The 12,189-nt window shown below is 53.8% G+C and overlaps 3 protein-coding genes across 3 annotated transcripts; all 3 read right to left on the reverse strand.

The window, feature by feature from the left end:
* Nucleotides 1-365: 365 nt before the first annotated feature.
* On the reverse strand, nucleotides 366-2,002 carry G647_09574 (uncharacterized protein; the record flags this gene model as incomplete). The annotated part of the gene is made up of 3 exons (XM_008725568.1): nucleotides 366-1,063; nucleotides 1,111-1,201; nucleotides 1,250-2,002. 3 exons carry the CDS (start codon nucleotides 2,000-2,002, stop codon nucleotides 366-368), a joined length of 1,542 nt encoding a protein of 513 aa, XP_008723790.1.
* Nucleotides 2,003-2,854: 852 nt separating this feature from the next.
* On the reverse strand, nucleotides 2,855-4,591 carry G647_09575 (uncharacterized protein; the record flags this gene model as incomplete). Its single annotated transcript, XM_008725569.1, has 2 exons — nucleotides 2,855-3,142; nucleotides 3,194-4,591. The coding sequence occupies 2 exons, from the start codon at nucleotides 4,589-4,591 to the stop codon at nucleotides 2,855-2,857; spliced, it is 1,686 nt and encodes a 561-aa protein (XP_008723791.1).
* A 722-nt stretch (nucleotides 4,592-5,313) lies between these two features.
* On the reverse strand, nucleotides 5,314-12,027 carry G647_09576 (DNA polymerase epsilon catalytic subunit A; the record flags this gene model as incomplete). The annotated part of the gene is made up of 1 exon (XM_008725570.1): nucleotides 5,314-12,027. One exon carries the CDS (start codon nucleotides 12,025-12,027, stop codon nucleotides 5,314-5,316), a length of 6,714 nt encoding a protein of 2,237 aa, XP_008723792.1.
* Nucleotides 12,028-12,189: the final 162 nt, after the last annotated feature.

Below are 12,189 nucleotides of genomic sequence, written 5' to 3' on the forward strand. Positions count from 1 at the left end.
CGGGCATCGTGCATTGTAATCTATCCATCAGAGAATCCAACTCGTCCATCACTACGTACACATGAAATTCGTGAACCATGTTCCATCTGATGGCCATCTGCTCCATACTCTCGTTAACTTCAAGCACCTTCGGTAAAGACGTTGTGCAGATGATCCCAATGTGTACTCCGGGCAGCTGCAGTGGACGAGTGGTCAAAGCGACTGTGTGTACTGTCGTCCGCCACCTTTGAGACCACACAATATGTGTCGCGTGATCGACCATTCTCCCTCAGGTCAGAGTGGCCATCATGGCCTTGATGAGCCCCGGCGGCGGAGCTGCCGAGCGTGAGCGACCTGTTCCACGCCGATTATCAGGACGGGGTTGCTTATTTGACGATCAGCGACATCCTACCTCTCCGGTCCTTCTTGACTTCCAAGACTTCCTCGCCACGTCTCTCGATGATGACCTCGCCGCGGGGGGATGGTGTCCGCTCGCGAACACGTTCAATCTTGACGATCTCGCCGCCCTCGCGCTCGTAGCGTCTTTCGCGCCTTAGTTCTCGGCGCTCCGCCTCGAGTCTGCGGATCTCTTCCTTGATGTTGCGCTCGCTCCGTTGAGGCTTGCGATCGACCACTAAGGCCAGAGGCCCGACATGGACCGAGTTTGAATCTTCAAACTCGTCACGGGTGACTCTTCGCTCGATGATGGTGGCATCGTCGCTGTCGAACGAACCCCGACGATGAGACGTGCCGTGAGAGCGATGTGTTCGGGCAGGCGAAACATCGCGGATAACCTCCTTCTTCTCCACCACAGTCTCCTTCACAATCTCTCCTGGAGAAGAGCCGCGCCGGGAGCGTCTCCGGGAGCGTGATCGGTGTGCCTTGGGAGACGGCGACCTAACGGACAGGCCATCCCAATCGCGCACCGATCGAGGTGCATCTGCAATCGGAACGGTTTCGATCCTCTCGACCTTCTCCATCTTCTCAAACACCACATCACCGCCGTGGACACTGGGCGCTCGCATGCTGGGTGCTGGATTGGACGCCACGACTGGCGGAGCTTCGATCAGGCGAGTCGTGGTAACTGCGACCTTCAGCATGTGTCTCAAGGATTCGCTGGATAGTACTGACCTTCCCTCTCTCGGTATTCCTTACTCTTGGTGAAGACCTCGTCAATGTTGTCAGGACCAAGAGCCTTTTCGATGATGATGGTACGTTCGTCCTAATACGGTCAGTGTCTTGGACGTCCTCGCCACGTAACGTGTCTTACCTCTTCGTAGTACGGGTATCCTAGATCAAATAGCACTTTCGTGTGTACCAGTCTCTTCGGCATGCGTGTTTTGCCACGCCGTGGGTAGGGCTTCTCTTCGATGATCTCTTCTTTACGTTCTTCGATGATTTCTTCTCTGACCGTGCGGCGGTCAGGAGACGGGCTGTTCCTTTTTCGTTCCCTCACCCATTCGCGCTCGCGATACTCGCGGAAGCCATCGTCTCCGTAATGATCTGGATCTTGGACTCTGACTTCATCGTAGTACTTCTCATCGTATCGCGGATATCGGCGGGGTGAAGGCGCTCGGACAGGGATCAATTCTCGGGGAGGAGGGGCTCGACGCGAACTGTTGAGCTCGTCGTAGTCGTCAAATCGTCTCGCTGGCCGGCGGTCGAAAGTATCCAAGCTGGATTGTCGCCGGATGATGCCTGGTCGGGGAATCGGATCCGGTCTCGCTGGCCTCTCTGGAGAGTAGGGCACCATCTGACCACGTTGCGCGCGGGGATCATAGTAGTCGGTCTCCTCGAAATACCGGCGCTCGGTGGCTCCTCGAGGGCCATACCGGTCTTCCTCGTAGTAGCGCTGTTCTTCGTAGACGGGAGCGCGGCGAGGAGGGTAGTCAGGAGCCGGAGGAGCAGGAGCACGGACTTCTCGCTCCCGAGCGAAGCGCTCAGTGTCCCAGCGCTGTGGAGGAGGATCGCGGTAGGCAAGGTTGCCGTCAGAGTATCGAGGATCGCCACGATATCGAGACATGGTCACGGTGCCGATCTGTTTAGATTGACGCCCTCGAATGGGGCGAGAGACTTTGTGAAGTAAGGTTTGGGACCGGAGGGGCAGTAAGGCTGAATTCGTCAGATCACGTTCGATGCTTTTCTGGCCGAAGTCGTGGCAGGTGTGACAAGCGACTGTCTCTCCCAAAGACCCGGAGATGATCAATATGAAGACTGCCACAGAGCGGGCAGCAGGGGCAAGATGCGACAAGGTTACGCCGAGACACTGAGGGTGGGAAATGGGAGTCTGCTGTGTAGTGTGGGTGGCAGTGAGTTGGGCCGCTGATGACGTCGCTGTCCACGGCAAGTTTGAGTGGCACGACTGGCTCTTGGGCATGCAAAGCAAATGCCCCCAGCCTCTTCAATCTTTCCACCTTCTCACGAGCACGAGAGAGTTGGGCAGATGCTCGGCACTTTTCGCACACGGCAGGGAGGATCGTCTGCGCTTGCAGAGGCATCAGGCTCCGGCAAGCCGAGTGTCAGCCAGATGAATGCAGTCGCGTGCAGCATTCGACTGGAGGCTCACCGGTTACGCTAGAGAAAATCGTGCGCAAGATCTGAAGGAGGCGATTAGTGGGAGTCAAGAACTACAGCCCCTCCTGAACTTTGGTAATTGTGTCTGTCGAGATCCGGTGCCACCAACGGATGTGTTTCAATCTATGACTTGGGATATCGTGGACTGCTCGCAATGAATCAAGGCCGCCTCCCGCTGATACCATGCCGCGCGCCATATGCTCATGTCTGTCGTTCAGCTCCACCCTTAAGCGTGCACATCCCCAACGCCCAGCAGTATCAAGTGCTTCGTAATAGTAGCGCCGTGTCATGATGGTACAGGTCAAGCCTCCTTTGTGTTTGTGCCTGTCGTGACGGCGGCACTGCCCCCTCCCGTCAGCTTCGCTGCTTGGACTGCGCCCATCTTGTGAGCCCAGCCAGGAGCAGGCTGTGGTCGCCGAACAGTGCGAATTTCGTCGGTGGAGATGCCCGGTACACGGATGTTGTATTGCCGTTCAAGGACAATTTGGATGTCGCGGAGTTCCAGACTCGCCGAGCCACGCAGCTTTGCGAGCTTACAGGACTGGGAAACCAGCTCGTCCACGAAGTCGTCGGCAATGGCAAGGAAAATCTGGCATACATTAGGTCACCAGGCTATGGCCACGGAACAAGAATCACTTACTTCCTCGGCTTCGGGATCAAGCTGCTCCTCCGGACCGGGGCCGCAAACCTCACGCACCAGCTCGTTCAACTTCTTCTTAGACAGCACCCTCCCGTCTTCGCTGGACTCCAACACGTAGCCAGGTAGTGCTGTGATGGCGGGTTGTGCGAGCTGCCCCGGCAAGCCTACACCAGCACCACCAGTCAAGGTTGGCCGGGACGGAGGCATCTGCACCGGTTTCGGATCCGGCAGCTGTAGATTCTTAGTAATGTGCGGAGTTGCGGTCTTAACGCCGTTGATGCCGGTGTTGAGCGGGTGAGGATGCACGCCAGAAGACGGCGCGTGTTGGAGAGGAGGCATGGGTTGACCGTGATGTGATACGGGACGAGGTGCGGCAGAGGTGTCTCCCTGGGGTTGAGGGAACTGCGTTTGTGTCGCAGATAAAGGCGTCTGCTGAGTGACTGCACCTGCGCTCTGGCTAGCGGTGGGTGCAAGTGCGGTCGGGCTGCTTGCTTGAGCAGCGCTGGCTTGGTTACGTGCGGCAGAAACAGCGCTGCTGATCGAATGCGCAGTGGGCCCTTGGACGCCGGGTGGCATATGAGGTGCGGCGGTCGTGTCTGTCCCTTCGGCTCCAGCTGTGCCTTGTTTCGAAAATTGGTGTTGTGGTTGTGCGTTTCGGAACTGTTCTTGCTGTTCATTGAATTTCTTCATGAATGAAGTGCTCTCAGTCACCGCTCGGTCGCATTGGGCAATCTTGTTGTTGTACACGGCGGTCTCTTCTGGCGTCAACGGATTCCCCGCTGCCTGTCGTTGTTGGGCTGTTCTATGGAACTCGGCCTTCTTCTGTTTCGCAACTTGGAGTCTCTGCATCGCCTGGCCCAACCTGGCCTTCGCCTCGCGCAACCATACTTCAGCAGGTTCTGTGCCCTTGTTCATAGCTGGGGGATAGTAGAAGTGGTGCTCGTTGACCTTGCGCTGGATCTCAGGTAAGAGTTGGCTGAATTGCACGGCGCTACCTCCAGTCTGACCGGATGCCGCGTTTGTGAGCCCTTGGACAGCTTGACCCGCGGGTTTTGGTGCTTGCGCCTGAGCCTGGGCTTGTGCCTGGGCTTGAGCTTGTGTCTGTGCCTGATTCTGCGTCGCCGCTTGTTGTTGTGCCGCCTGTTGCATCTGTTTCCGCACCTGCCACTGCTTCATGCCAGCCATCAACTGCTGCGAGGTGCTGTGCAGCCTCTTCAGTGCTTCTTGGTACTGAGGATCGGTCGGCTGCGTGGTGTTCAAGATCTCCCAGTACCTGGTGACCCCTTGGAAGAACTGTTGTTTCTGTTGCGGATTGAGCTGCGGCAACTTGTTGACCTGCTCCGGTCTGATCAGGTTTGCCTGCTGTTGCGGCGTCGGTTTCTGGGCAAGATTGTCCATGGTGACAGTGCTATGAGAGGGCAGCCAGACAGAAGAGAGGTAAGACTGATGCAGGATATGGGCGGCAGAAACGTGGGTGTATATTAGCAGAGGGTGAGGGAATGTCACTCGCTACGTCGCGAAGTATTCCATGCCCGGTGACGCCCAGCACCAAATTCTGCGCGGGAGAAAGACAAAGACCAGAGAAAGAAGTAGGCGCAGAATCAATATATGGCAAGCAGCAGTCAAAGATACCTGTAACGTGATGTCCTGCGTCAAGCCGCTGGACGAAAGATGATAAAGAGAGAAGCAGGAGACGCGCCCCGCCCTGCGAAGGACGAATTCGACTTGGCGCTCAGCCTCGCCGTCATTTTCAGCCTTGCATCAAACGGCACGTCCTTTACTACGTGGCTTTCTGCAGGGTCCCAACATGGTGAACCGCTTAGTATATCTGCTGCTCATCTATTCTGACCTTACGGGAATATCTCCTGACACTAGCAAGGGTGAAGGGGAGAGCCTGGAAGGAGAAGCGCGAACCGTCTCGAGCGTCGGCGAAGATTAGGAGAGTGGTTGGCATTGAGCCTGTGGTCCTCAACCAACTCAAATACTGTGGGCAGATGTATCATATCAAATCCAGTTGTTCAAGTGCTGCATCTAGACATTTCCGCCGAAACAGCGCTTTGTAGCTTAGCTATGCTTCACATAACAGCTAAGCTCACCCCGTAACCACCCTCATCCGTGGATCATGAAATCATGCACATCGTCTTGACGCCTTCAATCACACCAGTCAGCATCTTCAAGCCATAGGCCTGTGCCACTCGTGCTGTCACGCGCAGTTGGTCCTTGACATCTCCCAGCTCCACCGTACCAACCCAATGTCCACCACATGAACAATGATCCGCAAAGGACGAATCGTCACTCTGCAGTACGCCACATTTCTTGCATTTGATGTCCTGCATCTGCCACCGGAGCAGCATGGCTTGGATCCTTGCAATGAGTTCTTCTTCAAGAAGGATCCTGTTGAACTCCGTCCCACAGCTGTGGCACCTCCACGGTCGATTGCTCACTTCTTCACCACTTTCGTTGACACTGGGCAAAATATCCTCGTCACGACACAGATCCAGATCTCTAGTCGCAGTGCATGTGTCGCAGACGAGGCCTTCGAAGCGGAGATTCGCACTGGGATTCTCGAAGCGTGCTTCCTTACTGAACTCGCGGACGTCGAAGAGGGCAAGGAGCTCTTTCCGAAGCAAGCGCGCTTCGAGTTGAAGAGGCTTCGACAAGGAAATGATCTGCATGAGGGACTTGACCAGCTCCAGCACAGGGTCACGAGGATGCCGTGGATCGCTGGATTCGAGTGTGCCGCCAGGGAGAGAAGGGAATGTCCAGTCGCTGGCGAGTTCTGGATGAAGCAGCTCTTCGCGTTGCCGTCGGATAAGGTTGGTGATCTGCTTCTTCAGCGGCCTGGAGAAGTCGTCCTGCAGAACTGTTGTTACCTCTGTGCTGGTGGGATCTTCGGTCAAGCTGATAAAGCCAGAGGGCAATTGTGTGGTCCGAGGCGTGAACGGAGTACCATCAGCCGGTGGTCTCTTCAGTTTCTGCATCAATTCAATGAAGATGATCACCCAGTCATCGAAAATGGGCTGCAGTGACACGGGCAGGAATTGTGAGAGCTGCCAATGGACCACAGTCTCTAGGCTGGAGCTGTTCGTTTCTTCTGTCACTGTCGAAGTGCCTTTACCGCCGTAATTGTATGCATCGTACCAGAGCAAAATGTCCCAGTAGTCCTTGACCTCCAGCCCGAGAAAGTGGAAGAGAGGCTTTTGTTGGATGGACTTCAGGATGTACTGCGAATACGCGTAAGCATTCTCAACCTCCTGCTTGGATGTCTGCAGAAGCAGTCGTGTCGGACTCGCAAAAACCACATTTGAGCCGACTCGGCGGAAGTCGGTGATGAGTTGCTGCATAGCCTTTTTGGACATCATCTGAATGTAATAGTGGAGGTGCCGGTCGTAAAGACATGAAGCTGGTGCCTCCACCCATCTGACCAGATGTTGCACCATCACATCCGCAAGTCTGTTGCCACGACAAGCTTCTGCCCACCATGACTTGACCATTTCGCGAAGGACTTCCAGCGCAGCTTGTGCAAAACCACCATTGGGTTTGCCCACGTTCGAATCCAGCGGGTTCTCTTCATCAGCTGCCGGATTGAACGCAATGGACTCCGCCGAGCCCTCAAGCTCGTTGATGATGGATGAGGTCAGGATGGTGTTGATCGCCAAGTTCTGGACCGAGATATCGACACAAACGGAAGTGTAGGCACCAGGATTGTTGATGGAGGGCATCTCGACCACCTCGGTCAGCGGGCCTAAGATGTCGTCACATTCGTGGCCGGCATGATCGGGACGAGGCTGGTCAGACCACCACAGCACTACATTGCTTCTCTTCAACCGCCTAGCGTAGGCCAAATCGATGAGGAAACGAGGATCGTCCTTCTCAAGATTGCACAGCGGCACGTCACCGTATCGCGCAAGCTCGATGAGATGCGTCAACCAGCCAGATACATTGAGATAATGGGTCATTACCTGTTTAAAGGCATGGCCCTGCCAGCCCAATGTAGGTAGATCCACGTCGGCTTGTTCGGTGGGCAAGTACAGTATTGGGAAATCCCTCATGATTCGAACATCATGCACCAATTGGTTGTGTGAGGCCGTCTGTAAGAGTAGGATTGTCGGCTTCGTCGCCTCCGAGCGCCATTTCTTCAAGATGTCGGCCAGCTCAAGATGTGCTTTTCTTTTTGTTGCCACTTGGGACACCTTGAAGCTGATGCTGGGCTGATACCCGAAGACGCTTTCAACCAAGCCGTCGACTTGAAGTTTTTGACGGTAGTTTTCAGCATAAATCTTGTCGGCGTTGGGAAGCTGAGCGTCTCGACCCCTGCTCAGGACAATAAGGTGTGCTTCTGGCTTGGTTGTCGAGAATAGTGCAAAAACATGTCTGTCCCCCACTGCGACGTGGTACAGGTAGATATAGCCTAAAGAGACTGCGTCTTCCAGGTAGGTAGACTGTGCATCACCTCTGAGGAGTGCCGATAGGTCGAAGCCTTGCTCAAGACCTGTTCCGAGAACACCTTTCTGATTGTCATCAAACGTGCACATATTTCCCAGTTTCAGGAGTGCACGCATGAACAGAGGAAGCTGCCGCTCATAGACGCCTTCGACACTGGGATGATTGCACAACAAGGACACCAACTCCGCTTCGCGCAAATAGGTGTCTTCGGACATTGTCAACTGAAACAAGTGCACCGACTGATGACCGTTGGGCAGTGCGTGATTGACTTTTTCAACATCACACCCTGGTATTTCCACGTTGGGGAGGTCTTCACCCTTCAGATTGAGATACAGTGTCCGGGGCACCTTGATGGTTAACGGCTGGATCTTTTTGCCGATGAGGACGAAAGCCGTCACTTCACCCGGCGCATCTCCTTGACGCAGCTGGAGAATATGCCATGTGTTGATATACATCATCTCGGCTTGGTTGCGGAAAAAGCTGCCGATAGAGTCACCGGCCACGTTTGGCCTCTCCCCATACAATTGACGCCGGCGGGCCCTGGCTTGCTTCTGTAACTTCCACTTCTTCTTCTGATGTTGGAGCCACCCACCATAGTCTTCATCAATAGCTGAGGAATGCGACGCAAGAGATGCAAGAGGATCCACGAGAGGCTGATTTGCCGATTCCTCAGCTTTCCGCTTTGCAGGCTTAAGCGGATGTGTGGGTGACTTTAGCTGAGAACTCAGGGCGTCTTCAATATCTCCAGTCGCGGGCAAGCGGTGGTCCAGCAGATTGACTGACCGCTCAGCAAGTGGGCGCTTTTCGAAAAGATCATTAATCTTCTTCTGTTTGAATTTGTCGTCCTTTGCTGTGATTCGTTTCTGCAACCAATCGGGGTGGGAAACACGAGGGACAGGGTTTCTGATCTTTTGCAAAGCAGCAGGGATCGTGATGAGCTTCTGAATGACAGAACCAAGACGCTCGAGGTAGTAGTCCCAGTCAATGACGGTTCTTGGGTCCATGTCCGCAGGGTCGTCCTTCAGCCACTTCCGCAGAAAGAATCGTTTGACGCCATCATCGGCTGAGAAGATTGCGACGGGAATGGCCCGTTCCGTCACAGGAGTATTCCGGGGCTTCGCTGAGATGATGTACTTGCAGTTCAGACCTTTGTCCTTGATCATCTGGTCCCCTAGAAACTCGGCTAAGCGTTTCGCAGTCGTGATGGACGTGGACTTCTGTGCCCCATACTCCTCCAGGGTCTTGGCCATGCTTTTGTTCTCGCAAATCAAGTCGATCAATTCCTCGTCCGCAAGTGTGGATCCGTGGGAATGCAGAACATCAAGCCAACGGTTAGCGACTCGGGCCACAGCTGCGTACGTTTCTGCCAAGGTAGTCCCTTCCAGGAAGAATTTGAATATCTGGGTTTGGAAGATCTTGATAAGCTTCAGTTCACCTCGTCGCTTGACCTCAAACCCTTTCAATTCTGCAAGGCTGCCATCGTGGTTGAAAACAGCATACCGTTTCTTCAGATTCTTGTCCTCCTCCTTTGATGTCGGGAGGATCATGGCTTTGTACGGGCCGTCGACCTCGAAGAAAATGGAGTTGTCGCTGTGCGTCTCATACTTGAACCTGGTTGGATCGACAAGTGTCTGATATTGGTGGTTGGTATATTGTGCATGCACCAAGTGATTAAGCATCACGCAAGGATATGAGATTGCCATCTTTTTACCGTTCTTCAACGTGAAAACCACGTTCTCGGGAAAAGTAGCTGGAAGCATGCACCAGATACCATCAGTGTCCAGTTCCAATGGTCGCCCAATTCGCTCGACGAGCTCTCGAGCCATTTGAATGATGTGCGCTCCTGTGAGACAAGTGACGCCCGCCATTTCCATGGAGTACCACCTGGAGCCTTTTCGCATAACGTAGCCATAGAAAGAGTTAAGGATGACCTTGTGAGCCAGCTGTAGGGAGTCGAAAAGCACGATCATCTTCTTGGCTTCCTCGACCTCATGCGAAGGAGCTCCCGATGACTTCAGTGCCTCGGTCTTGCCTTTCCAGACTTTCTGTTTGCCCTTGAAGTCGTAACGGCGGTCCCGGAAGTCCCGGACGGTGTCGACATAGAAGGGATTTTCTCGTTGGCAGATGATAGCTTCTCGTTCGATGGTCTTTGAGTCGTGGATCTTGTGGTATATCTTTTTCGAGTATTCCTGCAACCGTTTCCGTACCATGGCGGCTTGCTCATCCAAAGTCAATTCTTGGAATGTCCGCCTCGGCGCTCTGGGGCCTCTGCCTGGAAAAGTCTCATTCGCCACTGCCCGGCGGATCATGTTGTACTCGTCTCGTTTGGTGGGCAAGAATTCGCCTCTCCATGCCCACGGTAAGCGTCGATCGCATGTCTTCCCAGGCCGGTTGAAGTCGCAAGCAGCGCAGTCAGATTCTGAGATCATGGAGTCAGGCTGAAGTCGATTCGTTGTCATGATATTAGGGTACATGGACGCCACGTCCAAGTGGTAGATAAGGGGTCGTTCATTTCTGTTTGGTGTATGCTTCAGGTTATTTAACTTCTCAAGAATCTGTGCTCGTACTTCATCATAATTCGTAACGTCTTCAAGTGATTTTTTTTCTTCAACAGTGATGCAAAACTGCAAGGCTGCATCGAGATCGCGAATAAGCTCATCAACGGCGGTAGTGTCGATGGCAAAGTTGACCGGTATGTCGGCTCGAAAGACCCCAGCTTCAATGCTCTCCACGTGTCCGCCGACGTATGTTTCTGACTCCAGGAGGTGACCCTCCCAGAAAGCTTCCCGTGGTTCTTTGTGCTTGTTCGGCAAGACGATGCTCTTTTGGTACGCCTGCACCATCAGAAGCATCTCGCATAGCGTGCCAGTGCCCTTCCGCAGGGTGTCATCAGGGCTCAAAGGTAGAATTGTGCACAGCGAGAAAATGAAAGGATGGACGTATTTCATGTACAGATAGTAGGTGGCCACAGCGTCGGAAACAGAATATTCTGCAAGGATCTGAGGGCGCTCACTGGCATAACGTGTCATTAGCTCGGGGTCGAGTTCATCGGGATCGTATCCAAGTTTGGCGACCGTGACGGCTTTTAGGCCTCGACTCCCCTGAGGCAGGTAGCTGTCTCTGTTGACCCAAGCGAAGCAATCCATATGAACACAGTAGTCGCTTTGGTAGATGTCCTCGCTGTTTTTCCGGAACCCGATCTCGGCGTACATGTCGATCCCATTGACGCTAGCTCTGGCTTCCACAAAAGGCCAGTCGAAAAAGTCTCCGTTGTACGTTGCAATGACAGTAGGTCGAGCTTCCTTGATGTGCGAGAAAAATCGCTCAATGACGGCGCGTTCGTTGGGTTCGTTGAATATCATAAAAGGCCCTTCATACTCTGCTTTCGGCGTATAGTCGAAGTCCGCAATATCTTCTGATACGATCTCCCTGTTTGTGATGAGAAAACCCTGCCCATCGATCATGTATGAAATCATCATGATCTGGTCAATGAGCTGGTCTGGGAATTTCAGAGGTAATTTCGTCGTTTCAATGTCGAAGGCAAGTACAACAGGATCCGCGCGTGTCAAGCGTTCTTCGAGACACGTCAGGGTGACCGCACCGTGCTTAGCTTCGACCGTGTACCATTTTCCGATTCGGATGTCCTTGTCAATTGTGACACGGACGTGGTAGGGGACGTCATACTCTCGGATATCCACAATGTGGTCGCTGGCGTCGGCAATCGTGTTCGGTCTAGTGTCGTAGGCCTGCTCTTCATCGTAGACATCAAAGCCAGTCGTAGCACTCGCCACCTCTGCATATGTGTCCATTGCGTTGACCTTCTCTCTATTCTTCTCTGCAATGGGCATCACTGTCCGGCGAACGGCCAACAAATCGGACACGTTCGCGAAGGTGAGCTGCAGGAATGTTCGTTTGTAGCCAAGGAGGTGATTTGGCATCTGTAAGTCTTCCTTGGTGACCCGATTCACAGTCTTGACAAGCCCCTCGAACATTCTCTTACACCATTCTTCCACTTCGGCTTCTCTCCCGCGCTTGACAGCCAGCAAGAAATATGGATCGTACTCGACAGCCGCTTTGAAGTTCTCTCCGTCGTCACCGATGAAGTAGAAATCGACACCTGCGCGGCCCCCAGGTGTTTTTGAGTCCTCAATAGAGGTGCTGTGCATGTTATAAAGCCAGCCAACTCTTTTCTTTCCGGAGTCGTACCGGGGAAAGCCCATGGCCTCATCGATGCTGTTGGCATGGCGAATTGCCTGGATCTTCTCATCTTGGGAGGTTCCTTCAGTGGCGCGCAGCGAGGAAGCATCGACTGTTTTCGTTCGTTTCCGTGGGGCATTCTTGTTGAATTTCACATTTGAGCCATAGCGCGAGGGCTTGCGGACCGGCATTGCTGCGGGAGCCGGGCGTTGAGATATCGAGTAATATGAGTCACAGAGCCTATCGTGGATGTCTATGCATGCTGTATAGTCTTTGCCCTGTCGAGAGCTTCGTGATCATGAAATGCTGGTCAAGGTGGATTTCTAAGTCGGCAGCGGACGCGGTTGGCGTTC

The sequence above is a fragment of the Cladophialophora carrionii genome (assembly GCF_000365165.1).
Source record: "Cladophialophora carrionii CBS 160.54 unplaced genomic scaffold supercont1.10, whole genome shotgun sequence".
In the NCBI taxonomy this organism is placed as follows: domain Eukaryota; kingdom Fungi; phylum Ascomycota; class Eurotiomycetes; order Chaetothyriales; family Herpotrichiellaceae; genus Cladophialophora; species Cladophialophora carrionii.